The sequence below is a fragment of the Martes martes genome (assembly GCF_963455335.1).
Source record: "Martes martes genome assembly, chromosome: 13".
In the NCBI taxonomy this organism is placed as follows: domain Eukaryota; kingdom Metazoa; phylum Chordata; class Mammalia; order Carnivora; family Mustelidae; genus Martes; species Martes martes.
Window position 1 is genome coordinate 85,482,847 of NC_137901.1, and position 27,834 is coordinate 85,510,680.

The 27,834-nt window shown below is 48.0% G+C and overlaps 2 protein-coding genes across 8 annotated transcripts in view; one reads left to right on the forward strand and one right to left on the reverse strand.

Moving 5' to 3' along the window:
• Positions 1 to 6,227: 6,227 nt before the first annotated feature.
• P2RX4 (purinergic receptor P2X 4) lies at positions 6,228 to 21,408 on the forward strand. 2 transcript variants are annotated; one of them, XM_080821516.1, is made up of 12 exons: positions 6,228 to 6,416; positions 9,839 to 9,986; positions 13,254 to 13,325; positions 13,424 to 13,496; positions 13,945 to 14,041; positions 16,602 to 16,682; positions 16,786 to 16,927; positions 17,031 to 17,167; positions 19,517 to 19,610; positions 19,750 to 19,815; positions 20,155 to 20,250; positions 20,881 to 21,408. In XM_080821516.1, exons 1-12 carry the CDS (start codon positions 6,283 to 6,285, stop codon positions 20,905 to 20,907), a joined length of 1,167 nt encoding a protein of 388 aa, XP_080677642.1. In that variant the 5' UTR covers positions 6,228 to 6,282; the 3' UTR covers positions 20,908 to 21,408. The 2 variants fall into 2 exon arrangements, with proteins under 2 accessions (XP_080677642.1, XP_080677641.1); XM_080821515.1 differs by having other exon boundaries at positions 6,235 to 6,416; positions 13,900 to 14,041.
• A 1,828-nt stretch (positions 21,409 to 23,236) lies between these two features.
• The window catches only part of CAMKK2 (calcium/calmodulin dependent protein kinase kinase 2), a 47,131-nt gene continuing 42,533 nt past the window's right edge, over positions 23,237 to 27,834 (reverse strand). For 3 of the 6 annotated variants that reach the window (XM_080821040.1, XM_080821039.1, XM_080821038.1), the window contains one exon: positions 23,237 to 26,354. In XM_080821040.1, coding sequence (XP_080677166.1) covers positions 26,282 to 26,354 — 73 coding nt within the window. In that variant the 3' untranslated portion in view covers positions 23,237 to 26,281. The remainder of the gene's footprint in view (positions 26,355 to 27,834) is intronic. The other 3 variants (XM_080821036.1, XM_080821037.1, XM_080821035.1) reach the window with 1 other exon arrangement.

Sequence of the window (27,834 nt, forward strand, 5' to 3'; positions counted from 1 at the left end):
TTTTCTTCTGTATTCCATAACAGCTTCAGTCTCAAGGACTCCCCGGGGAAAGAAACAGCAAAATTATAAAATAATTTATTCCTCACTTTTGCTACCAACTTGTTCTTTATTTAGGGAATATGCTGTTTCTGGAGGTATATATAATTATACATTTGGACTAGATGTATCTGTCATTATGTTATACAATGATGTATTTCACAATGTCTATGTGCCAGATAAGTGAATCTTACATCTTTAAATGCCTGAACACTTCATTTAAACAACTTTTTGCCATTAAAGATACCCCTGAACAAAAAATACAGCTTCATCTAATGAGCCTTTTGTGGCTCACGACCATTGTAACCTCAGGTACACCAAGGTCAGCCACTACAAGCCTCTCAAATAAATGGTGAGCTTTTTGGAGTTCTTGGCTCTGCTTTTCACAGGGACTTATTTATTTTTACGGGCTATTAATTTATTACTGCTTTTCCTGTTGGCAGTGCCTCCCACCTTTAATTTGCTGCATTCACACAACCATTTAATGCCCACATTACCAGTGACAGTACATTTTTCACCTCTTGGAACCTACTACCATAGCCAAAGTCTTTTCAATTCCAAATTTCAAAGCCTACTAGCTTAAGGGGGAAAAGTGAACTTTTTTTTTTTTCCACCTTCATTGCGCCACGGCGAAAGTGAACATTTATTTTCAGCCAATGGTGGCAAAGCAAACCAAGGGGGCAGAAGCAGGAAACAGAAACTCCTTAGAAACCGAAGAGGCCATTTTCTTAGTCACTCTCACCTCTGTGTCCCTTTGTCTATCTGTTTCACTCTTTTGTTTCTGCAAACTCCCCTGCTGGGCTAATCCATAGACATGACTCTGCCACAACCAGAAGGTTACATCAACTCGGTTCTAGTCATTTGCAGAGAACAAAGGGCTGCTTCTCTCCCAGTGCCATAGTACCAGAGGGGAGAATCCAATTGGCCCTTTCGGGTTAGGTTCCCTATGTGGCCCAGTTGATAAGGTCACATAGTATAACCTTGGCTGCCGGGGCCAGCTCTGTGAGGGAGGGCAGTTTTTAGAGGAGTGTTGTGATAAACTGGCTTAGTATGCAACGAAGGAACCAGATGATCCAGATGTTAGAACTTAATCTAAATTAAAAATAAACTCTCTGTGCGGGCACCTGAGTGGTACAGCTGGTTAAGCGCCCTGGTTTCGGCTCAGGACATGATCTCAGGGTCCTGAGATCAAGCCCTGCCTCAGCTCCGCGCTCAGTGCAACGTCCACTTGAGAGTCTCTTTCCCTCTCCCTCTGCCCCTCCCACTCATGTCCTCTTGCGCTCTCTCTCTCAAATAAATACATAAATCTAAAAAAAAAGAAAGAAAGACAAGCTCAGCTCTGGGTAAGGGTCTGAGGTGCTCCCCTCTGAAGAAAGAACATGAGGTTTGGCCCCATTATTGCGTACACATATTTTTTCTGAGGCCTTGATTATCTACTCTCTGTTTTTCTTTTTTCTTTTTAATATGATATAATTCACACACCATAAAAGCCACCCTTTTGAAATGTACAGATAGGTGACTTTTAGGATATTCACAAGGATTCTGCAACTACCACCATTATGTAATTTCCAGAACATTTCCTCACACCAAACAGAAACCTCGTACTCATTAGTAATCAGTCCCCATTGTCTCTTTCCCCCAGCCCTAGGCAACCACTAATTGACCGTCTCTATGGATTTTCCTATTCTGTACATTTCATATAAACAGAATCATGTAATATGTGGCCTTTTGTACCTGGCTTCTTTCACTTAGCATCATGTTCTCCAGATTCGTGTACATTGCAGCATGTATCCGTGTTTCCTGCCTTCTTACAGCTGAGTAATATTCCATTGTCTGGACATACCACATTTGTTTTTCCATTCATCAGCTGATAGATATTTAGGTGATCTCCACGTGTTGGCTATTATGAATGACGTTGTCAACATTCACGCACAAGTTTCTGCATGGACATATCTTTTCAATTCTCTTGGGCGTACAGTATAGTCAGGAATGGAACTGCTAGGTCACATGGTGATTGTTTTACATTCTGAGGAATTGCCAGGGGCTGCACCATTTTACTTTCCCAGCAGTGTAAGTCTTCCAGTTTCCCCACAGCCTTGCCATCTTTTTGACTGTCCCTCATTTTAATTATAGCCATGAAAGCGGAAGAAGTGGTATCTCATTGTGATCTTTTTTTTTTTAAGATTTTATTTATCCATTTGACAGAGATCACAAGTAGACAGAGAGGCAGGCAGAGAGAGAGGGGGAAGCAGGCTCCCCGCTAAGCAGAGAGCCCAATGCGGGGCTCAATCCCAGGACCCTAGGATCATGACCTGAGCCAAAGGCAGAGGCTTTAACCCACTGAGCCACCCAGGCACCCCTCTTGTTGTGATCTCAATGCACATCTCCCTAGTGAGGGATATTGAACACATTTTATGTTCTTATTGACAATTTGTGTATCATCTTTGTAGAAATGCTATTCAAATCTTTTGTCCATTTTAAATTGGGTTGTCATTTTACCGATTAATTAGAAGAGTTAAAGAACTCTCTGTGTACCTGGCTGGCTCAGTTGATAGAACATGTGACTTTCAATCTCAGGGTCATGAGTTCAAGCCCCACATTGGGTGTGGAGCCTACTTTAAAAAAAATAATAAATAAATAAATAAAATAAAGAGTTAAAGACTCTTACTCAGGATATTTAAGATACTAGACCCTTATCAGATACATGATTTGTAACTATTTTTCACATACTGTGGACCGCCTTTTCATTTTCTTGATGGTGTCCTCTGAAGCACAAAAGTTTTAAATTTTATCTATTTTTCGTTTTGTCACCCACCTGTGCTTTCAGTGTCATGTCTAAAAAAACCACTGCCTAACCCAAAGTCACAAAGATTTATACTTATGTTTTCATCTGAGCCTTACAATTTTGCTCCTACACTTGGGTGTTTGATCCATTTTGAGTTAATTTTTATATATGATAAGAGACAGGGGTCCAACTTTATCATATGCATGTGGATATCCAGTTGTTCCAACACTATTTATTGAGAAGACTTTTCTTTCCACATTGAATTGTCTCGGCACCTTTAATGAAAATCTCATTTTTTAAAAACTAAATTCCCATGGTTTCAGTAACTGACTACACTCAGTTAAGCATATGACAAATATGCAACTGAATGTGATTAAGATGTAGGTATGTGGGGTAACAGGGTGATGGGTATTAAAGAGGGCACATGTGGTGATGGGCACTGGCTGTTACACGCAACTAATGAATTGTTGAACACATCAAAAACTAATGATGTATTTTATGTCGGCTAATTGAACATGATGAAAAAAAATCCACACAGCAGCTTTGTAAAATTTAAAAAAAAAATAATAAAGACTTTATTTATTCATTAGAGAGAGAATGCACAAGCCTGAGCAAGGGCAATGGCAGAGGGAGAGGGAGAAGCAGGCTCCCTGATAAGTAGGGAGCCCAGTGTGGGGCTCCATCCCAGGACCCCAAGATCATGACCTGAGCTGAAAGCAGATGTTTAACCACCTGAACCACCTAGATGTCCCCAAAGGAAATCTTTCAATAAGTATAACAAAAATCAGAAATAACAAAAAAGAATTGGCAGCAATTTTTCTTTCTTAATGGGACTTTAAAAGTATGGAAGCTACCTCTGTAGGAAGAGTCTGGGACTCCCAATTTTTGTTTTATCCAGTTCTGTATTGTTTGCATTTGTTACAAAGAATATTTTTATTTTCCTAATTAAGATGGTCTTTTAATCTGTATAAACAATTGTTTAACTTAAAAAAAAAAATGTAGGTTTGTGGGGTGCCTGGGTGGCTCAGTGGGTTAAGGCCTCTGCCTTTGGCTCAGGTCATGATCCCAGGGTCCTGGGATTGAGCCCTGCATCGGGCTCTCTGCTCAGCGGGGAGCCTGCTTCCTCCTCTCTCTCTGCCTGCCTCTCTGCCTACTTGTGATCTCTGTCTGTCAAATAAATAAATAAAATCTTTAAAAAAAAAATGTAGGTTTGTGAAAAGTCCCAGTTGTAATCAGCATTTACTTTCACTTTATACAAACTAAGATTACTCTGGCTAATACACTGGAGAGATTCACTATCTTGACTGTGGTGATGGGTCCATGGGTATGTATGTATGTGTGTATGTGTGTATATATATGTCAAACTTATAAAATTGCACACTTTAAATATGTGGGTTTTTATATGTCAATTACACCTCAAGAAATCTGTTTTTAAAACAGATAAAGTAAGGGCAAGAATATAAATGAAATAACTTTCTTTTCCTAATCATTTCAAGATCAGCTTCTCTTGTTGGTCCTAAGGATGTAATACCATCTAGTCATTTAGGAAAACTTACACATTTTTCCTACCTGCCTTGTTCCAAAACACAAGCAAACCACTTATTTTTTTTTTAAGATTTTATTTTTAAGTAATCTCTACACACAGCATGGGGCTTGAACTCACAAACCCAAGATCCAAAGTCACATGCTTACCAACGGCTCCAGCCAGGTACCCGGAAAACACACGCAAACCATTGAAATTCAAGATTTGTAACGCTGAGACCATCTCATCACTGTAGGATAAATATTAACAAGAGCTGGAACTGAGTTTGGCTCTTAAGGAAAGCATTTTTAAGTCCCCTTCCAATAAGAATTAAGCAGATATATATTCCTTTTCTACACAGAATTTAAGCCCTCCCAACAGCACCAAGCTCAACATTGGCAAAGACTTCATCTGCCTGTTCACCCTCATATCCCTAGCATCAAGGATGCTGCCAAGCACACAACAGGCTCTCAGTAACATCTGACAAAACGAATGAATAAAAATCTCACTTAAACATAATCACCACCTTTTCCTAGGACCATTTTGGACTGAGGAAGGTGGCAGCTCTATTCTTCTTCTAACTCAAAATTCCATCTCTAAAGAGAGATGCTGTCTATTTCCTTCAAATTTCCTTATTATTCACTTTTTTTTAATCTGGAAGAACAAGGCTGTATGGCTTAGGAACCTCACATCCAAGGAAATGAACTAAAACATTTTATCCAAGATTATGCATAGGCTCCACAAACTAGAAGCAATCAGGTGAGAACGGTTAGGAAAATCATGGCATACCCTCCGGAAGAAACACTCCATTTGTTTAAAATGATCATTATGACACGTCTCCAATAACACAGAAAATACGAGTAGTATGAATCAGGAAAAAACATGATCATTGCCTGTGATTTACAAACTAAAATTTTATCCACATCTATCTATGAGGATTTATATACTCCATGAAGGCAGGCTGTTTGGGCTTGGCATATTGAAGGTGCTTATTAATACGTGTTGAATGCATTAATGAAACTCGATATAAAATACATCTTTGAAACATACCTGAAAGGGAATGAACAAACGTGGAAAATTAGGTTCGAGGAGTGGACCTGTGGGTGTTTCCTCCACTTCCCTTCATTTTCCAATTCTCCCTAAAGTTGTGATAAAACTTTTTCAGTTGAAAGGCCGGCCACCGAAACCCCTCCCTGGCTCGGGATGCTTCTTCCCTCGTCCTGTAACTAAGGAAGCATCCGGATTGGGAGTAGGGGTGCGGCCTGGGTTCAGTTCCCTGAGGGCCACTGTAAAAGGCGTGTGACTCCAGCCAAGGGCTCCTAGGACACCTGACATTTAGTTCTTCCTCCAGAGGTTCAGAATGCACAGCTGGGACCGCCCGAGGGGCTGCGCTTTCTCCGAAGATGTCCCCGTCCCCCCACCCACAGGTTACTCGTACCTCCTAGACCCCCTAAAGGAGTAGCTCAGTAGCCCCCCCCCCCACCTTAGCCCCTCAAGTAGTAACTCATTCCCAAGGGAGCGGTCACTCTCCACGACGCCTCCATCTCCACTAAGACGGTTACTCGTTCTCCTCGGCCCTCCAGAGGGTCATTCGTCCCGAGGGAGGAGGTCACCCCTTCCTGGTGGAGCCAATGCAATCTGCGGGGGTCGCTCGTTCTCGCCAGCCCTACTGACGAGGTCACTCCTCCTCAAGGCAGAGCTCACCCCCTCCTCACGGGTCCCACACCCCCCGGGAGAGCCGCTAGTACCCGAGGGGAACGTCGCCTCCGCCGGGCCCCCGCCCCGAGACTCAGCACCGCCTCCTTCCGGGCCCTCCTACACGAGTAGCGGCGCGCCGGGCCGCGGGCCGCCTGGGCGGGGCTCCCGGGCGCGCGTAGCAGGCGGCGGGCGGGCCGCCGGGCGCAGAGCGCGGGGCCGGACGGCACGGCGGCAGCGGGCCATGGCGGGCTGGTGCGTGGCGCTGGCCTCTTTCCTGTTCGAGTACGACACGCCGCGCATCGTGCTCATCCGCAGCCGTAAAGTGGGGCTCATGAACCGGGCCGTGCAGCTGCTCATCCTGGCCTACGTCATCGGGTGAGCGCGGCCGCTGTCCCCGAGGGGTTCGGGGGTTCGGACTGTCGCGACGGCCAGGAACTCCCCTTCTGGGGCGCGGCCGTGCACATGCCGCGCTTGGCCCCGGTCACCGGGCGAGCCCCGCAGGCGGCCTCCAGGCGCTGTCCCGGGGGCGGCTACCAGAGGCGGGTGACGTACGCCTCCCCGGATCTTGGTCCCGGGAGGGCCGGGCGGTGGGCCGGGCTCCCGGGCAGCAGACTGCTTTGATTCTGTGTATTTTCAGAGCAAAGCCTGGCTAGACCTTCATCCTCACCCTTCCTGCTTCTTGTTCCCTGAGTTGCTCCATGCTGTCCTTTGGCTTTGCCCTTAACGTTTCAATCTTTGCTCTCCACTTGCCATTCTGATGATCCGCATACAGAAACCAAGGCTTGGACTTTCCATTTGGTTCCTTTTGGGTCCGTGGCTTCCGGTCCTTTCCTTTAAGTATCGCGTGGTAACCCAAGATGATGAAGAGGTCACACTCTAAAAAGCACTTGGAAGTTAGTTCACTTCGTTTTGTGGAATTGTTAGGGTTTTTTGTTTAGGTACCTTCCTTCGCTTCATCGTTCCCCATGCTGCCCTCTTATACTTGCATATGTCCTGCCACCTTCTGTCCCCTCACCAAATACTTAATTGAGTGCACCCGTTACAATCTAATGAAACTCGAGAGGAGGTAGAAATTAACTGGGCCCACTCTCAAGATCCACCTGGGGTGTTAATGGTGTCTAGAGCTGCTGAGCTGACAGATGTTATCTGCTCTGGCATTCCTTTTCTTAAAAGGCTTAATGCTGTGGCCCCCAGCTGCGCATTAGAACCTTGGGGAATCTTTCAAAAGTACTAATTGCTGACTCCCATCCCCAGACCTTCTCATTTAATCGGCTATGGAGTATGACTGATTCCCCAAGCGATTCTGGTGGGGAGCAGTTTGTGAACCAATGTCCTAATGTTTCCTAAACCTTCCTGATCACGAAAGACTCACCTGAGGAATCGTGTAAAGTAACAGGTCCTCCACCCTGGGGCGGGGCTTGGAATGTTAACACTGTCCACAGAATTCACAGGATCAGACAGGTTTGGCTTCTAGCACCCATCAGCCCAGCAGCGGTTGAGTTCTGAGAGGATTAAGTGAAATGGCTTCCCACATATATGGCCTGTATACACCAGAACCACCTGGCCTACTCCCAGGTTTGGATTTAGTGAGTCTTGTTAAGTACCACCACCACCAACTTCTTGCCCCCCAGTGATTGTGATGCCCCCTTAAATTTTGAGACCTGTAACTAACTGGTTAACTAAACTCGCATTGCTGGGTCAGATTGGAAGTATTTAGCTTTTTCCTCTTGGCTTTTGATACTAGGGGAAGGATTAGTTTAACTCTATCTTAGGGTATCTGTAAAGTTCTAGACTACAGGAAGTGTCTATGGCTGCACTGTATGATACGGTAGCCACTAGTCACCTATGGCTGTTGAGGTCTTGAAATGTACCTACTCCAAATCAAGATGCTCTATCACCGTAACATACACACTGGATTTCAAAAATAATAGTGTAAGACAACCAAAAAATTAAAATATCACATTAATACATCCATCTTACATCGACAACATGTTAAAATGTTTTGGATATATTGGATAACATAAAATCTATCATTAAAATTAATTTTATCTATTTTTCTTTTTAACATGGCTACTAGAAAGTACACTATGTATGTGGCTTGTGTTCTATTTCTGCTGGGCAGCACAACTTTCTAGGGGTCCTGGAGTGTTTGCTACTTTGATCATGAGGATCTATAAAGCAGTAAATACTTTGCATTTATTCATCTTCCTGTGATCAAAACTGACTCAGGATCTGAACTCTGAAGGCTTTTTTCTTTCTTTCTTTCTTTCTTTTTAACTCATCTCAAAGCTTCCTGATCCAATTCATCTTAGACTAAACATGCATTTCCCCATTATCTAATTCTGTTATCTGTCATATGAGGAAATAGGTAATAACATAGTGATTCCTGTAAAAGCATGTGTCTCTGCTGTAGCAACTCACTGCACACTATGGTAAAATAATAGTAACCTTCCTGCCCTAAGTTTCTGTGTGCCTGAATAAAATTAAGTGAAAGCTTATATTGCAGCTAAATTCCTGGAACCCCTGAAGAAAAGGCCTTACTTGGGGAAAAGGCTGTCTCTAGGAGGGACAATGAATATAGAGACTGCTCAGACCAGACTAACTTATAAATAACCAAAACCAGTGATTTTTTGAAGTCTCAGCAGCTAGGGCTTATAAGGAGAGGAGAAGGATGCTTGTTTCTTGTTTCCAGAAATAATAGCAATAGTAATAGTCGCTGGTAGGTGTTTAATAACAGCTCTGACAGGAAGGAGTTCTGATTTATAGCATTGGCCAATTTCCATGGTGTAAATACTCCCATCATGGCCAATTTCAGTCTATAATGGCAACACAAACATTGTTCTAAACATCTGATATGCAAAACTCATTTAACCTCACAACTTCCCTGTGAAATCCTATTATCATTCCCATCTTAGTTGTGGGAAAAACTGAGGCATAGAGAAATTAAACAACTTGGCCAAAGTTATGCCTGATGAATGGTGCAGTTGAGAAATGAACCATGATCGCTGGCTTCTGTTTGTGTTCCAGTGTCCTAACCACTATGTGCTAAATAATGCCTTTAGATTTTTTAATTATTCAGACTGGTTGTAATGCTTCCAATTCTTCCCAGAGAAGAGAAGCATACATGTGACCTGAATTCTTGGAGAAAAATAAAAACCAAGTATAAAAAGTTACTTGAACAGTGAGATTCTCTTTTCTAGAGGGAGTATAACATACAAGGCAAGAAAAGAGGCTTCAGAGGCAAAAGACATGAGTTCATATGCTGACTTTGTCATTCACTAGCTATGTGATCTTGGGCAAGTGATTTAACCTCTCTCTGTCTGTTTCCTCCTCTGTAAAACTAGAGAATAATAATGATATCTACCTTATAAAGTGGTCAGAATTAAGTTAGTTAATGCATATGTAGAGCTTAGATCAGTACTTGGCACCTGAAGACACTCAAATGGTAACTATTATAATTTTTATCATCTCTGGGTAATTCTGCAGGTCATAGTGTGTTGAAAGTGCTCAAATGTCTAATAAAGACAGCATTCATTGAGTACTTTCTTTGTGCTGATCACTATGCCAAATGCTTTACCTGTGTCATCTCATTTATCTCCCACAAACCACCCTGTGGTTTGGGTTTTACACCCATTTTGCAGAAGTAGAAATGGAGTCTCCCAAGTTTAAGGAGTTTTGCAAAGTCGTGTAATTAGTGAATGTTGTACTGTCAGCCTTTGGCTATCAGAGGCTCCCGAGCATCAGTTCAAATTCACAGAATTCTAATGGCGATTTAAGGGGCCTGTTCTATTTTGTAGGTGGGTGTTTGTGTGGGAAAAAGGCTACCAGGAAACAGATTCTGTGGTCAGCTCAGTTACTACCAAAGCCAAAGGCGTGACTGTAACCAACACTTCTACACTTGGATTCCGGGTCTGGGATGTGGCAGATTATGTGATTCCAGCTCAGGTATGACTCCCACCGTGGCTTCTGTCTAATAACACCAAAGCTTCTGATTAGCTCCATTCCCTTTACAGACTTTGCACTCTTGATTAATGATTGGCAGAGTTCTAATATCACCAGGGCCCAGACTAATTGTCTTAGTCCGAGAAAGCAGTGCAGAAGAATCTCTTTCTGCCTTAAGGTCTAATAAACAATATTCAACCAGCCCTGTTTCTTTCGCTTTAAATCATGGCTGGCTTAGATGCAGACATCTCAGTCTGTCTCAAGCCCCAAAGATGGAAAAGCAAATATTTTAAATCCTGGGAAAAAAATTCAGGTGGAAATATTGCCTTTTCACATTTCATATGTGCTTTATTGTTGTAAGCCCACAAGATAAATCAGACAGTGTAGAAAGTTGGTCAGGAATTGGGAGACCAAAGCCAAACCAGAAGGGAACAGACATACCCGCATAGGATTTCATCAGAAACAAAGGAGAAGGGAAGAAAGCGTTTGATACAGCTTTGTGGGCCTGTTAACCCACAAAGCTTCAAGTCGAATATTGACTCTCTTTAGCCATAGTAATGACCGTGGTCCACAGCCAGACCCTGCTATTTCCCTCCAGATGGCTCCTGTGCTAGGGTGACTGGGGTGGCCAGATCTCTCTTGGCTCAGAGCTTGACAAGGACTTCAGAAACTGTTTCTTCAAGTGTGTCTTGCCCCTGCCTTCTTAAGAGAAGGGTTTTGCGGGCTGTCCAGAGGGAAGACTGAGCGAATGAGCAATGAAGGTCAAATGGAAGAGGGGATTTGTAGTTTGCTGAAGGTGGGTGGTCCTATTGGCACGGCCCTGTGTCAACAGAGAGATCACTGCTTCCTATGAAGCCACGGCCTCATCCTGCCAAGCTCTGGGGCCATCACCCTCAGTCTGTTCACTGGGACCAAGGAAGAGTGTGGGCCCACTGCTTCCGCCCCTGGGGGGGGGGAGGGGGGGAGAGGTGAGGAACGGGCAGCAGCCCCGCCTCCCAGCTCAGCTCTGGCCCAGGGCTCCAGTGAGTGCCCCAGAGCTCCCTTCATGAGCTTTCACAATGGCCTCCTGCTTCTCCGGAGATGGAACATCTGTTTGCCCCACTTCTACTTGGCTCATCTCCAGACTGAAGTTTCCCTAAGCTTAAAATAGAGAAGAAACAGGAAAAACAGTAAAGCCTACTGAATCGTTCACATCTATCTCGGGAGTCACAGGAACAGCCTTCTGTAGCACCAGGTGAAGAGCGCGTCTCTGCGGGAACACCGAGGACCCTGACGGGGCTGCCAGGAGAGAGACTCAGGCATCGTGCCACATCCTCGAGCTTCCTCTTGGGGTCATTTCCTTGTCTCCCAACATGGCTTGTTCTAGGCCTCTCTTTGGAAGATGCCGGCCATTGCCAGAGCTTCCACCTCATCAAACCTGGGGAGACGTCTACAGACACCACTTTGATCCTTGAGTTGCCCTGATCCCCCAGATGGCTCCCAGGGCTAACTCCACTCGTCCCGGAGTCTGAGATGCTGAGAGAAAACTTCTGGCATTTTATCTTATTTTTTTTTAAGATTTTATTTATTTATTTGGCAGACAGAGATCACAAGTAGGCAGAGAAGCAGGCAGAGAGAGGAGAGGAGGAAGCAGGGTCCCTGCTGAGCAGAGAGCCCGATGTGGGGCTTGAACCCAGGATCCTGGGATCATGACCTGAGCTGAAGGCAGAGGCTTTAACCCACTGAGCCACCCAGGCGCCCCTGGCATTTCATTTTAGAATGCCATGGCTCAGTGAGGGGGAGGTCCACCTAGAATTTTTGGGCAACTTTGTCTTGTACTCCTGATGTTAGAAGGTCCTGAGCGACCAACTCTTTAGTCTCATCCCCAGTGAACTTGCGCTCCAGAAACTTTAAATCAACCATTTGGCACCTTCCTGGGAGGAGAAAACAGAACCTTCTCGAAGAGAGAAGTGCCAGTTACTGACCCTGACTGGGTCTTCTCTAGAATGTTTTATTAACTTAATTTCAGTTAGGAAAGAAAACCAGCCAAATTTGGGACTTTGGTGGCCTTGTATTTTTGTCCCTCGGAGGTGACCTGCTTGGCGGAGGCTGTTTTGCGTACCTGTTGGCTCTTTTCCCTCAACAAACGAATCTTTATTAAGGAACCACCTCAGGTGATCAACATCTCCTTTTCCACGGAGGTGAAATTCATATGTCATAATATTAACTATTTCAGATTGGAAAATCCCGTGGCATTTAGTACATTCACGATATTATGCAACCGTCACCTCCTTCCAGTTCCAGAACATTTTCGTTACCCTAAGAGGAAACCCCACACCCATTAAGCAATCACTCATCCCATCCTCCGCCTTAACGCCACCTCCAGGGCCACCACTCGTCTACTTTGTGTTTCTGTGGAAACCTCATAACAATAGAATCGTGCAATGTGTCGGCCTTACTGTGTCCGGCCTCTTTAACTTAGCGTTGTAGCTTCGACGTTCATCCACGTTGCAACATGTGTCAGGGCACCATCCCTTTTTATGGCTGGGTCATGTTCCATTATAGGGACACACACAGGTATAGATAAACACAGTCTGTTTACCCATTCATCTGTCAACAGACATTTGGGTTGGTTCCACCTTTGGGTCACTATGAATAATGCCGCCATGAACATATGTGAGCAATAGGCCCCACGCCCCAACCCACGGGTTCAGTTACCTGTAGACAACTGCAGTCTGGAAACACTTGCTCCTCCCCCAACCTGTCCTCAGGTCAGTAGTGGCCCAGCGCTACATCCTCACCTCCCTTCCCCTCACCACGAAGCCATTTTCTCATCACACGAAGGAGGAGGAGTCCAACACGATAGGTCTTTTGAGAGGGAGGGGCTATATTTCATGTAACTATTACAGCAGATTACTATAACTGTTCTATTTTAGTATCAGTTATTGTTGTTAACCTCCTACTGTGTCTAATGTATAATTTAACTTTATCACCGGGTATGTACGTCTCAGGAAAGAGGTAGCGTATGTAGGGTCGGGTTCTATCTGCAGTTTCAGGCATCCTCTGGAGATCATGGGGAACTAGGGTACAAGTATTTATTTGAATCCTGTCTTCAGTTGGGTTATAAGCTCTCAGAGAACAAGAGATCAAAAATCATTTTTCTAAATTGTTCTCGACATGGCATGTGGGAGAAGTGAAAGGTGCTGTCCTCTGAAATGAATGACTGGCATTCTTCGTGGCTCGGCTTGATTCCCCTAAAGGTCACAGGGTGATGCTGTCTCCCCTCCACAGGAGGAAAACTCCCTCTTCGTCATGACCAACATGATCATCACCAAGAACCAGAGCCAGGGCTTCTGTCCTGAGGTAGGCAGCTTCTCAGGGAAGAGCCTCGGGCCTCAGGCCCCTCTCCTCACACCTGACTGACCCCATGGAATTTGTTGTCATGCTTTCTTCTTTTCCAGCTTCCGGATAAGACCACTATGTGTAATTCAGATGCCAACTGTGTTGCTGGCTCTTCGGGCACCCACAGCAGCGGTATGAGCACGTAGCTGTGACCCCACAGTAGACACTTAGCCTGGGACGGGCGGCCCCTGACCAAATGACCTCCCCTCTGGGGCTTCTCTCAGAGAGAAATCTTCAGGACAGAGAAATCTCCCACATTCCCCAATTCCTCCACATGACCCTAAGGAAGCCTGGTGTTCAGATTAGGGACCCAGGATTTTCTCGACCTTCACCTGTCCCCTGTGCCCCCAGAAGCCATCATCCCAGATCTTGCCCTGTGCTATGGCTTGGCACCACCCTTGCCCTGCTCCTAGACTCAGGCAACCTCTCATTCCTCTCATTTCTGGAAACTGTGTAAACCCCAGAGTTGGAATAGCTCAGGACTGATTGCACAGGATGCCGGGGTGGTGCTCCCACTCTGTACCTTGCGAAGTAGGAAACAGGAGACCCCTGCGGACCTGGGTCCCCCTTGCCCCCGCAGGAATTGCAACAGGAAGATGTGTGCCATTCAATGAGACTGTGAAGACATGCGAGGTGGCAGCCTGGTGCCCAGTGGAGAATGACACACGCGTGCCCGAGTGAGTCCTACCCGAGGGAAGACAGCGGGGGGGAGTTAAGCCTTGCGTGTTGTGCTCTTGGTGTCTGTGTGGAGTCAGGCTTCCCCAGCGTGGGGACCACAGACAACCGCTAGAGGCAAGGTGGGCCACAGTGTTTGTCACTTGTCATAGGAGTGCAGATGATTGAGTCCTATGTCTGGACTCTGTGGTTTTCGAGTAACTCCAGGAAACAGTTCTCAGTGCCTGACCCAGTTTATGGGTTTAACGAACTGGGAAGAGCCCAGCACGACTAGACCTGAGGCTCAAAGGACAACTTCAGAGTCTCCAGATTCTGACTCTGCTTCCCCTCGTATTGGCTGCCTTTGCAGGACTCATGGTGTAGTCCCCAGAGGTGCCTTTGGATAGACATTCCCCCAGTCTTCCAGCCCGGCTGTCCATAAAGGTTCTAGATCTGTCCATCACCCCATCTTCAGACACATCCCACAGCCCGTCACTGTGGCTGGAATGTGGATTTTGCTTATCATCTCAGGCCAAGTCACCTGCCCCTCCCCGGAGCTAAGGCGGAGTCAGTCCCACCCAACGAACACCCCCTGCGAGTAGTGAGATGGGGCTTCCAAAGGAAAATTGGGGGTTCTGTTACCAGAAAAGAAGGGAACAGAGGCTGGGCCAGAAAATAACTAATGTCCACTGATTCGTGTTACATAAAGTAGAGCAGGTTCAGGGTTGCCCTAAAAGAAAACATTCTGCCCGGTAGTAATTTGCTCTGCTTGGGCTGGGGGTGAGGGGTTAGAGGTAGTGCTCCCCGAACCGCTTGCAACTCCAGCATTCCTTACCCAGTGTTCAGACTGAGGCCTGGATGAGGCCGGGGGCGCAGGGAGCCCCGTGAACCCCCTCCCGGCTGTGCTACAACAGAAGAAATGGATGAGAGCCTCTGATTGCAAGACTGCTGAGGGCAGCAGCTCAGACTAGGGAAGGAAACACAAAAAGAAAAGGAATCTAGGATTTTTGAGGTGGAAAGGATCTTTCCTTTTAAGGAGCTGTGCTCCCTAATATCAGTGCCACTGGCCATGGGTGGCTTTTGAGCACTCAAAATGTGTCTGGATCCAAGTAAAATGCTCTGTGTGAAATGCACTCTAGAGTCCAAAGACATTATGGGGTGGGGGGAATATATATATATATATATATATATATATATATATATATATATCTTTATTAAAAAATGAAGTGTTACATACTACAATATGGATGAATCTGGAAAACAGGTGCTAAGTGAAAGAAGCCAGACACAAAAGGCCACATACTGTATGATTCCATTTATCGGAAAGATCCAGAGTAGACGAATCTAGAGAAAGTCGATGAGTGGTTCCCAAAGGCTGGGGGAAAGGGAGAATAGATAGCCGCTGTTAAATGGGTACAGAGTTTCCTTTGGAGGTGATGGAAATGTTCTAGAACCAGATGGTGGAGATGGTTGCACATCCTGAATGTGTTTAATGCCAATGAATTAAACACTTTAAGATGGTTAATCTTACATTATGTGAATTTCACCTTTTTTTTTTTTTAAACAGTGTATCAGTCTTAGAAGTATTGCATATGAGGGGCGCCTGCCTGGCTCAGTGGGTAGAGCGTGCGGCTCTTGATCTCGGGATTATGAGTTTGAGCCCCCACATTGGGTGTGGAGATTACTTAAAAATAAAAACTTTTAAAAAAAAAGTTTTGCACATGAGGTAGACAGATGTGGGGGAAAGTTATAGTATAGGGAATGGCAGTAGTTGGAAAAACTAGCAGTAGTTAGCATCCCTCTGGATACAGGGATGAGGGGATTTGAAGCCCTGGGAAAAGTGCCTTGGTCAAGGCCTTTCTTGGCATCAGCAGTGACAGGTTCAGCTCTCTTTGCTGTGTGGCCTTGCTTCTGTCTCAGGGTTGAGAAGACTGTTGGTTCTGTTTATAACTCCAAGATTCCACCTGGACCAGGGGTGCCCCCCCAACACACACACAGAGGGGTCTGCGTACAGCACTGGATTCTCCTGTAGAAGCCAACCAGAGAAGTGGGGTCCCCTTGGAGACAGATGCAGCTTGTACTGTCAGCCCGGAGCTGACGTGGCCCTTCAGAGTCAAGGCCGTGCGCCCACAGACACGTGATTTTTATGTACTTTGGAGATGAGGTCAGGATCCACCCTGCGGGTGAATTTATCTTTGCTTTGACTTGTAAAACCAGATCTGTGGAGCATTGCCGAGAACACCTGAGGAAGGTGAGCTCTGAAACCCCCCAGCTGCAGGCCGAGTAATTTCCCTGGGAGGCCACTGGGCATCACCCCTCCTTAGCTATCCCTCCGGCTCTTAAACTCCCACTGCCTTCGGCAAGAGGCACAAGAGGAAGAAATGAAAAGGCTTGGTTTAGTCTCCCCTGCTGACCTAGTGTTTATGCAGAAGAGAGTAGAAAATGCTCGAGATGTTTCACTTTTTTTTCTTGAGAAGATGACATTGTAAGACACACGTGCATGTGCTTTTTAAAAATATTATCCAAGGAAGGGAGTATACATATATGTGTGTTTTATTAACAATACGCTATGATTTTTTTCAGACCGGCTTTTTTAAAGGCTGCGGAAAACTTCACTCTTTTGGTTAAGAACAACATCTGGTACCCGAAATTTAATTTCAGCAAGTAAGTGGTGGCCGGCCGCCTGAGTTCCCCCCATGTTTTAGAGTGACTTCTGGCTTTTCTTTGAGGTTTTCCTCACTTCATTTCTGCTTCTTCCTGACTTTAGGAGGAATATTCTTCCCAACATCACCACTACCTACCTCAAATCCTGTATTTATGACGCTGTAACAGATCCCTTCTGCCCCATATTCCGTCTTGGCAAAATAGTGGAGAGCGCAGGGCACAGCTTCCAGGACATGGCCATCGAGGTAGGCACGGGCCCCTGGCTTCTCTGACGCAGTCTTCAACACACGTCATTCTAGAACGGGCCCCAAGGAAAGCCTGCTCGCCCTCTCTGCTCCCAACCCGCAGGGAGGCATCATGGGCATCCAGATCAAGTGGAACTGCAACCTGGACAGAACCGCCTCCCTCTGCTTGCCCAGGTACTCCTTCCGTCGCCTGGACACCCGGGATGTGGACCACAATGTGTCCCCTGGCTACAATTTCAGGTAGGCGTGAGCTTGGGCCCCAGTTCTCCTGTGTGGGGGCGGGAGTGACGGCAGCTCGATCACTCCCCAGTGGGCCCGTCCATGCCCATCAAAGACCAGCACTCACTCAGCCGCCCAAAGGCAGGTGGGAAGGCTGGGTGCCAGGGAGAGTGTTCAGAGCCTCGTACCTATGCTTTCCTGGCCCCCGAAAGCCTCCTGTGCCCCTTACTTTAGAAATCATGTTGAGACAATTTGCACAACAGCCAAGAGAGGCTGGCTGCTGGAGCTTCCTGGGGCCAGCCTCGACTAGGACCTCTGCTCACTGATTTTGAGGAAGGGGTGAGCTTGTGATCCTCTGGTCCAAAGACCCAGGAATTAGTTTCTCAAAGACCAGGACTGCCCCTGGAATCTCCAGGGTATGGAAGATACAGGTCTAAGCCTCAGGAAAGGCCTTCACTGGTATTTCCCTGCTGAAAGTACCATATATGTGTCCTGGGGCTGCCTTAACAGACTTCCACAAAGTGGGTGGCTTGAAACAACAGCAAGTTACTCTCTCACAGATCTGGAGGGCAGTGGCCCAAAATCAAGGTGTCAGCAAAGCCAGCACTTTTTTTTGCCTCTTCAGATTCTGGTGTCTCCCTGTGATGCTTGGTGTTCCTTGGCTCATAGACCCATCACTCCCATCTCTGCCACCCTTGTCACATGGCCTTTTTCTCTCTGGGCACATCTCTGTGGTCCCCTCCTCATAGGACACCAGTCCTATGGAATCAGAGTCCACGCTAATCCAGTACGAGCTCAGCTTAACTCCTTCTACCTGCAAAGACCCTGTCTGTTTCCCTACTTGCATTTCACGTTTACAAGTTCCTGATGAGTACAAACCCTGGGTGACAGTGTTCAACGCAGGAGAGCTGGTCATTTGATGGAAGGACCAAGGGGCCAGGGTCAGGTCTACCACTTCCTTGAGGCAGCAAAAACGTTAGCCGTGTACATTTTTGTGGGTGCTCTGTGGCCTCTTCCATGCATTTTGCCACTCTTAAACAAAGCAGCCCTGCCAGGGGCCACCCAAGGAGGTCTGAGGGGCTTTTGTGTTGCGCTTGTCTCCCTCTAGTGGTAACATGTAACAATCAAAGACACCTGTGATCCTAGAACCGCCTGGAACTGCAGTCGGCTATCATTTTGGCTCACTGATACTAGGGGAGCTATTTGAATTTTTTCCCGAAGAGAAAAATTAGATTTGTGTTGCTCTATCTCTACTGTTACACAGTTCTAGAAACCACTGTGGAAAACCTCAAGCTTGGGTCAGAACCTCAGGCAGAGAGAAGCTGATGGGAGACCTCACCAGAAGGATCACCAGATGCCCCCGACCTCCACTAGCATCAGGCCCCACCTGAATCCCAACCAGGATGTGATGCCGTGAGCCAGAGCGATCACAGACCACGAGTTCAGGCTTCTCTGAACCAATGTCCTGTATAACACAGGCAGCAAATGGCCTCATGGCTCAACAGTGCCCCCCACCCCCCCCCACCATTCCATTCCCCCTTGTCAGGTTTTCTTTTTTTAATGGCTTTATTGAGAATAGTTCACATACCACATAGTTCATCCCTGTAAAGTATGGAACTGAATCGTGTTTAGTCATGAAGTTTTAAGACTATCACCACAATTTTAGAACATTTTCATCACCTCAGTGAGAAACCCTGTATCCTTCAGCCATCACTTCTGTCCTCCCTCCTACCCGTCCCTGCCACCACTGTCTACTTCCTCTCTGGACTTGCATATAAATGGAAGCACAGACAGTGTGGCCTTCTGTGACTGGCTTCTTTCAGTCAGTGTTGGGTTTTGTTGTTGTTTTTTGAGGTTCATCCATGTGATAATATGTATCATTACTTTAATAGTATTCTGTTGTGTGGATATGCCACATTTTATTCATTCCTTTATCCATCAGTGGGTCAGTGGTTCTTTAAAAAGATGTCCAGGGCAGATTTTGTGAGTCTTGTGGAGTGGGCCTGGGGTTTGGGGCTCACAGGCCACATTCTGTCAGTGGCCAGATCTCCTTGCAACAGGCAGGTGGCTCAGCTGTGATGGGGGGCTACTCAGAGTCAGAGGTCCCGTCTCAGCCGTAGGAGGCAACAGTGACGCCGAAGAGTTCTTCTGGTGCCCCGTGGGCCCTGGCACACCCCTGCCAACAGCCCAGCCCTCACACGTGACCTACAATGGCCGGGAGAGGCCTCAAGATGCTCAGGCGTCATCCATTAAGAGTGCCTTGGGAAGTTCTGCTCTGATATTCCCCACCCAGGACCCAGAGGGTGAATCCAGCCACCTGTCTGTCCCTCCCCTGTGTCCATCTGCTTCTCACCTGTCCTCCTTCCCTAGGTTCGCCAAGTACTACAGTGACCCGACTGGTGCCGAGCACCGCACGCTCATCAAGGCCTATGGCATCCGCTTCGACATCATAGTGTTTGGAAAGGTAGCCTGGCCGCCCCCTCCTCTTGGGGCGCTGGCTCAGACCCAGGCTTCTGGGTTGGCCAGACAAGGGGCCCTCTCCCCACCTTTTATCTGCTCATGTCCTCTATCATGACTGTTTCTTTTTCTCCTGTCTTTTGCAGGCTGGGAAATTTGACATCATCCCCACCATGATCAACGTTGGCTCCGGTTTGGCGCTCCTAGGGGTGGTGAGTGACTTAGACTGCTCCTTCGCCCCCGGGCCTGGGGCCCTCCTCGGCAGTAGTTAGCACAGCGAGCCGAGACCCTCCACTGGCATTTTGGGGCTTCCCCTTGACCCTAAACTCGTTTCTAAAATCGACCATCTAGGCTTGTTGCCCTTGCCCCCAGCCCCACCTCACCTTCCCTTTTTCAAGACCACAGCCCTTGGGGCCTCGCCTTCTCCAGAGGTGGAGCCTGGCCTTGCCTTTCCTTGAAAGATTCCGGGCTTTGCAGGAAGGGACATGCACAGAATAACCGGCTAAAGCATCCCGCCCGGCTCATTCTCTCTCACCCTCTGCCACACTCAGGCGACGGTGCTCTGTGACGTCATTGTCCTCTACTGCATGAAGAAGAGAAACTACTACCGGGAGAAGAAATACAAGTATGTGGAGGATTATGAGCAGGTAGGTCACCTCCTGAAGGGCCCAGCACCTTGCCTCCTGCGCCTCTTCCTCATGCCAGTGGTGAGCACCCAGAGTACTGGGCGAGGCCCTAGCACAGCGGTGCTACCGGGCATGCGGTCAACCCAGGTGGCCACACAGCGCTCCTTCTCTGCTCCACTTCTAGACCATCACTCTTTAAAATCTAGCTTTGGGGCACCCGGGTGGCTCAGGTCATGATCCCAGGGTGCTGGGATGGAGCCCCACATTGGGCTCTCAGCTGGGGCAGAAGGGTCCTGCTTCTCCCTCTCTGCCTCTCCCCCGTTTGTGCACTCTCTCTAATAAAAAAAAATATTAAAAAAAAATAAAATCTAGCCTCATCCTAATTAGTGACATCTCAGGTTAGTTATGATAATGGATATTATTGCAAAACCCCACACTACTTAAACTCGCCTCGCATAGCAAGAGGGGTTGGGCACCATGCTTTGAGACCCCCTGCACGAGGACTAACCTGAGTATGTTCAGTTGTGAAGGGCTGCCCGAAAGGCCTCTCTCCCGCCCCAAATTCTCCAGACTCACCTGCGTGCAGCACGTGCTGGGTGTACATTTATCCATAAGCATATCAGTCAACAATAAGCGCATCATTCTTTGCAGGGTCTTGGCAGTGAGATGGACCAGTGATGCTCCTCCACACCAGCGCTCCCCCCGTGGCCCTCATCAGAGCACAGCCAAGAGGGAGAAAAGGCTGCTGTGTCACTCAGAGAAAGTTCCAGATTCTGAATCCATCTCCACTGCATGAGAACTTCATGGTCACGCAGCTGTTTTGTGTGTAGGATGTGCAGAGCAAAGCACCCTGCAACCTGGGGGTGTTGGGGTGACCTCTGGCCCAAGGGCAGTGGTGCTCCTGCCACTGGGGCCTCGTCCGGAGCCCAGCCTTCTTCGGGGGCTCCCAGCTCCAGCTCCTTGTGAGACCGCTCCTAGCTGAGCCCCAGCGGCTCTGGTCAAGCACTTTATGAGGGAAGGATGGACTGCTGGGTGTGGTCACTGGACCTTTAGCACGCGGGCTGTGCCTGGGCTGTGGTTCCTCTTCCGGATCCGTGCTGTCACAAGACAGTGTGTGTCCTTTGAGAAAAGGCACGCTGCGGTGGTCAAGGACCAAACATTAAAACACTTTTCTCTATCTTTGTGTGGTTTCATAGCACGAACTAGAACTTTCCTCCTTTCCCTTTTACTTCAACAAACAAACCCATCTGTTGTCCCAGCTCACTGTGTTCAGGAAAAAACTTCCCGAAGCAGTCTGCATTTGGAGCTTAGGCGTTTTCCCCGCTTCGACCTTCTCTTGAAGGCCTAAGGTTTTTGATCTTGGTCAGGTTGGGTTCCTACAGAACTTACAAGATCTTGTCCTGTACTGACTACTCGTCTTACCCGTACGTGTGTTTTGGGGTTTTTTTGGTTTTTTGTTTGTTTGTTTTACCTGAAATTGTGGTACTACACTATGGAGAACACAATTTTAGGGAACAAGAACATGGCTGTCCTTCTCCCCTCCCTGTTTGCTTTCCAGAAGTCTCCAGCCACAAGCAGCACCACCTACACCTACTTTGTTTGAAATGTTAATGAAGTTATTTAGAGCTGCGCCTTCACACAGATTTAATTCTGCAACAAGTCTTCAGGATCTCCTTAAAGCAAGCTGCTTGCCCGCCGCCCCCCCCAATCACGAATTCATTTCCAAGTACTGAAGGGAACGTTTATTTTAGAAGTGCCTGCTTCTGCTGGATGAAACCTGGGCTTTTCTTGCTTTGGGGGCCAGGAAACATTTACTGGACCCCTTTGAAAAAGCTCTGGTTCGTGTTGCCTTTTTGGAAAAAAAAAAAAAAAAAAAAACTTGCTTGAACACACGGATCAAGCGGAGCTGGAATTTTTTAGGGCCAGCTTTCATTTTACAGCCTAAGATGCGACGGTTACTGGAGTGGGGAGACCTCTTTTGGCCTCCCTTTTTCTCAGATGGAATGCTAAGGCCAGCTGAGGTGAAGGATGGGGGAGGGGCTGCTCACTTTACTCACCCCATTCACCTCTATTCCCCCTTGCTGGCCCTTCCTGGCGCTGCTGCTTATGTAGGGGTCCTTCACCTTTGCACCTATGGAGCAGCTTCCGGAGCCTCTGGAACTCCTAAAATTCTGCAAAGGGACACACCTGTGTGCATTTTTTAGCTTTCATTAGATTCTCAGTGGGGCCTTTGAATAGGAACACCTGCTCTTGGACTCTTAAAGGCCAATATCCCAATGTTCTATTCCCGCAACAGAACAAGGAGCTTTCAAACTTCATCTGCTGTCCCTTCATAACAGAAAACCAAGGTTCAAGGCCAGGAGAGCAAAGCCATAGGCTAGATTCACATCTGGAGTGCAGGGAACCCCCAGCCTCTAGCCTGGAGGAAGCATCCTTCTAAAAGTCTCCAAACGCCATGAAAACCAGTAGCTGTCCAAGCTCTGTAGAACACCGCGTTTGCTGAAAGTTGGAGCCCTCGGACGACTGAGCCTCAGTTTACGGAAGATGATCCATAAAATGGGATAAATACCTACCTTGTAGAGCAATGTGTCCTACAACACACCTGCTCACAGGATGTGTTCCTCGTGTAATTACTACCGCTCCCAGAGCCGCTCACCTAGTTGGTCTCCCAACAGAAGAACCTAGCAATTACCTGCCTGCCAAAGCAGTGCTTTTCAGACTTCCGTGGGCACGAGTCACCTGGGGATCTTGATGAAATGGGGCCCTGGAATTTGCATTTCCAACCCACTCCCAGAAGATTGCTGACACTCCCGGTCCAGGGACCACGCTTTCAGTAGCGGGATACTAGGACATAGCGACAGTGACGTGAATAATGTAATGCTGACATCATTAGCCCTGACTTGGGCAACTGATCTCACAGTCAGCCTAAGGAAGAAAAACACACGTAAGGACGGATGTCCTACAGACATCTGTAAACAATGATCAACAAAAATACCTCCAAAAGGCCCAGGCTTTGCACCATTTTGCTGTCTGTTTATTTCAAGTTTACAGAGAAGCTTAAACATCTGTGGAAAAACACCAAAGGCTTATTTTTCTCTTAAATTCATGTACTTTTAAGTGATAAATACACAGTATTTAACTTTGTACACCTGATAAAAGGAAAATGCATAGTAGAAAGGATCAGGAATAAAACAGAAGCATCGGGCATTAAATCAGACACAGAATAGAAAAGTCAGCAGTCCCACGAAACTCAGCCCATAAAGCTGCAAAGAGGATGGGAACCGACGACCTTGAAACCTTCTCTAGCACCTTGGAAGCAAGTGGAGGTCATGGTTCCTCCCCCCAGCAATGCAAAGCTCCCCTTTGGAAGATGAGTGAGAGCAATAGTTTGAGCCCATGCATCTAAATGCTCAGGTATTTGCCTCCTCGTTCCAGAAGGGCTTTTGAGGATGGGAGCCCTAACTCACGGGAAAGGACAGACCCCTGGGGAGACAGCCTCTCCAGCCCCCAGAGCCAACAAGGGGCTAGCTACGGCTTTCTGGAAGCCCCCGGTAAGCCTGTGGAAGAGATGGGGGAAGTGGAACAGGGCGGAGGAAGATGGGGCAAGACCTTGTGTGGGCCCCAAGCTGCTTACAACGAATTGGTCCCACAGATGAGCCAACAATGGAAGAAACTCATAGGGAATCCTTTTTGCTAACCTGGAGAAGCTGCCCGTTGATGGCTTCTCCCCTTTCCTGACAGAGCCAGCTTCCCAAAAACCGAAGTTTGTGCTCCAAGAGAATGGTAACCCTACCGCTGTGTGGTACAGCCCTCTGCTTATACTTTTTGGGGGGGAGCACTTTCTTTGCACAGCTTTCTTTGGTGTTTCTTTGGAGAGGAGAAAAAAAAAAGTTATGAGCCCACCCACCTAAAGAGCTGGCATTCCGCGTGCGGAATCTTACGTGGGGAGTTCTGCGGTGGAAGAAATGGTCTTGCCCGATGCAGCTGTGTAAACAGGAGTTCTGCAGAGAGCTTGCTGCCCGCCCGCCCCGGGCGAGCTGCTTGGCCAGGCCAGAGTCCACACAGACAGGCTGGGACTAAGGACAGGTTGACTTGAACTACTGCAAGGTGCTGACTGCAAACTAACCGGACCCCATCTGCTCCCAGAAGGGGCGGTGCCCGCAAACGCAAACACGCGCAGGAACGCAAGAGGAAGGACCAGGTTACAAAGAGCAAGCAAGCAGGGCAGACAACCCTTCCTCCGACGGTCGTCTCTGCTCTTGGAAACCAGCATTCCCTAATTCTGTACTGTCCGTACGGCAGCAAGGAAAGTCTGGCTAAATGACAGTCAAGAGCTTACGAAGGTCCGTGGAAGCCAAGAACACCCAGGTTCCGCGAGTGCGCTGGGCAGCGGGGGCACGAGGCCTCGCTCCTCTGTCTCTCTGCAAGAAGTCGTCCTACTAGCGATGATCAGACAGAAACTACAGGAAAGCATGTCCTCTGAGCCCAGTTACCGACACCATTTCCCCCAAGCCAGAGACCAGCAAAACACCGGGAATCTCCCAGGCCATAGGCCTTCCTGTTTTCCTCCCCCTTGAACTTCCCACTCAGCCATGTGTGGCTCTGGAAGAAGTCACACTTGAACTGCAGTGAGAATTCCCAGTATGAGTCGGAAACCAAAAAGGTGAGCCTTTTCTGTCCGGGCTTTTGGCTTACAAAACAGAACTCCCTGTGCCAAGCCCTGGTTCTCTTGGACCCTGAGGACCGCTCTGCGTTTCGGCAATCTTCTCTACAGGGTGCCCCGGAGTTCTCGTGTGGATCCTCACAAAGCTTTGCCAGTAAGGATGATCATTTGTGTTTCCGTTGAAGCAGAGTATTTCCTCATTGGCCCTCCAGAAACTAAGTGTTTCACTGACAGCAACAATCAGCTAGTGATTGAGAAAACAAAACTTCAGCGGTCTCTAGGATACACAGGTTACAAACAGGCCAAGCTGCATGTTAATATACAGGCACAGATCTCATTGGCTCTAACTCTGATCACAAGCCTGAAGCCGTGGAAAGAATCCTGGAAGCTCTAAATGATCTCTGAACTGCTCTAGAGTTCAGTCTAGTTAGAGAATCGAAAATATTTTGTTTACTCATAAGCCATGTAATGTACATGGAAGTGTAGGATTTCACCCTGAAGTTTTTGTCCTTTAACGAGAGACTGACCAGAGCTCAGTTAGTATTTCAGAAACCCGCTGTGAGTGGCTATCAGCCCTTTAGGTGAAACTCCCCCCCACCGCCCCCCAGCTACCATGGAACGCCCTTCGAGGGGTGGAAAATCCCCTTTGCGAAGCAACTAAGCTTCAAGCCCTTTCCCTTTTCCCGACTACAACTCTACCCATAAAAAAAATCTAAAGTCCTTCTTACAAATAAGGTGCATCGAAGCTCCCAGCAGCTCCTGAGGGCCAGCCCGGCCCTGACCCCGTGAGCCCCCAGTCCTGGTAGGGGCCACGGGCTTGGAGTCTGGGGCTTTCGGGGTTTGCAGGAGGAGTCACACCCCCTCTTCCTCTCCCTTTCAAACACAGCAACTAACTCTGTGGTCTCAGCCCACACCGCCAGAGTTCCCTGCCAGTTTTTTCATGATTTTCAAACCCCACACACATTCACTTGGTATTATCTGACATGGTTCTGAGTTCACAATGAAGGATTTTTGGCATAAAAACGTTTTAAAAAGCAATTGTCCCAAAATGCATGTGGCTTTGGGTCTGCAACTCCTCACACCTGCCCGTTCAGCCAGCCAGCGGCCAAGGTCGATGTCATGGAGTCAAGTCTTTTTTTTTTTTGTCCCCTTTAAAACAACAAAGGAAGAAAAACAAAACAAAACAAAAACACCAGAGATGACGGTCAAGGCTCTACACACGTGCTGGGTTTCCGTAGGACATGCTGCTATGGAAACGCAGGGTGCAGCCTGCATGCGAGGTCGCGCGTCCGGGCAGCTACTCCATCGCCTGGTCGGGCCGCAGAGGATGCATGCGAGCGCAGGGGCCGGGGGCCGGGGCCCCCCAACTCTCGGCGCGGGGACCGCCTTTCACAAGAGCACTTCCTCCTCCCCCACGGGGGGCGGGTCGGGGCCCCGGAGGCTGTCTTCGCTGCCTTGCTTCCTGCTCACCGAACAGAAAACCCACGTTAAGGCAAGGCTGCCCCAGCCTGAACCTGCGTCTCCCACCTTCCCACACCACCTGCAACGTCACTGACTTGGCTTTTCCTTTTAGAGTCTCTCCCTTTTTCTTGCCTATATGAGGGTTTCAAGGGAGACTTCTTCGTATCCCCCTCTGTAAATGGAAAAGCAGCATCATTTGCCAAAAATAGAAAGGAACTATAAAAATAGATGCGAACCTATCTGTGTAACACCCAAAATCATCCCACGTGAGTAGGGCGCAGCCAGCGAGGGGGCCTGTTCCCAGAGGTTTTTAGGTATCTTGATGTGTCTCCCCACCAGCCCCCACCCCAAGCTTCCTTCTTCAGGCTAAAGTTGAAGGCTCTTCAGTCACCTGTAGGGGAGCTTCCTGGGGCCACCTGGGTTTGGCCAGGCACAGAGCCAGCCTTTTGGAAACAGTGGTTAAGAGGACTGCCCCCTGCACACAGGCTCATGGGACACCTTGTATGGAGAGAAGGGCCCTCCTCTTGGTGATGTGAGGGATCAGAGCAGAAGAGACCAAGGAGGTGGGAGGAAAGGTGTCCCCGTGTCCCTGAGAGGTCCTATCCTGAAATGCCCCCAGCTAGACGTGCCTGGGAGGACAGACACAGGCTGAACTAAGGAGCTGGAAAGAAAAATCCCTGGGGAGAAGCCCAAATCACTTGGACCGCCAACAACAGTGGCCCCTTCTAAGGGAAGCCAGATTACTGTCTGCTGTGTGCCCCTGGCCAGAAGGGAAACTCTGTCCTGGCACAACGGAAGAGAAAGGGTGACGTCTGTACACTCCTAGGAAGAAACCCCTCTGTTTCAAGAGCAGGATCACTGGCTTTTAGGTTTCTGCCAAAGAAGAGGGGTTCAATCTCCCAGGGAGGAGAGTTGTAACTAGATGTCCAATCCCGTCCTCAATTTCTGCCCTAGAAGTGCCTGCTTGGACCAGCTGGGTGTAGTTGCAGACGGCCAGCCGGCAGGCCTCGGACCCAAGGCCTCCAACAACTGAGTAAGCCCTGGGAACTCCAGAGTGCTGGGTCACTCAGACAAGCCGAGCACCCCACCAGCAGCCTGAGGGCAAGAGAAGTAATCCACAGGTCTTGCTGGGACTCCAGATGAGGGAATAAAGGAGTCGTCAAGCCCTTTGGGCCGATCTCTGGCACCTTGCGATTTTGAGCTCATTGAAGATAAGAAACAGATGACCAACTAGCACACAGGCAGGAGGCAAACCCTACAACTTGAGATTGAGAAGAAAAAGTCCAGCCCATTAGGCTCCATCATCCCGGGAGGCTCAAAGAGTAGTAGGCAGCAGATAAGTGGGGAACCACCTGGCAGGAATGATGGCTAACTGCCACCTTCCCCGATCCTAAACTGTCCCCCACAGGCCCCTGATTCTGCGCTGCGGCTGGCCAGTAAACTTCATCTCGTGCATCAACTCCCACCACACAGGAATGGCC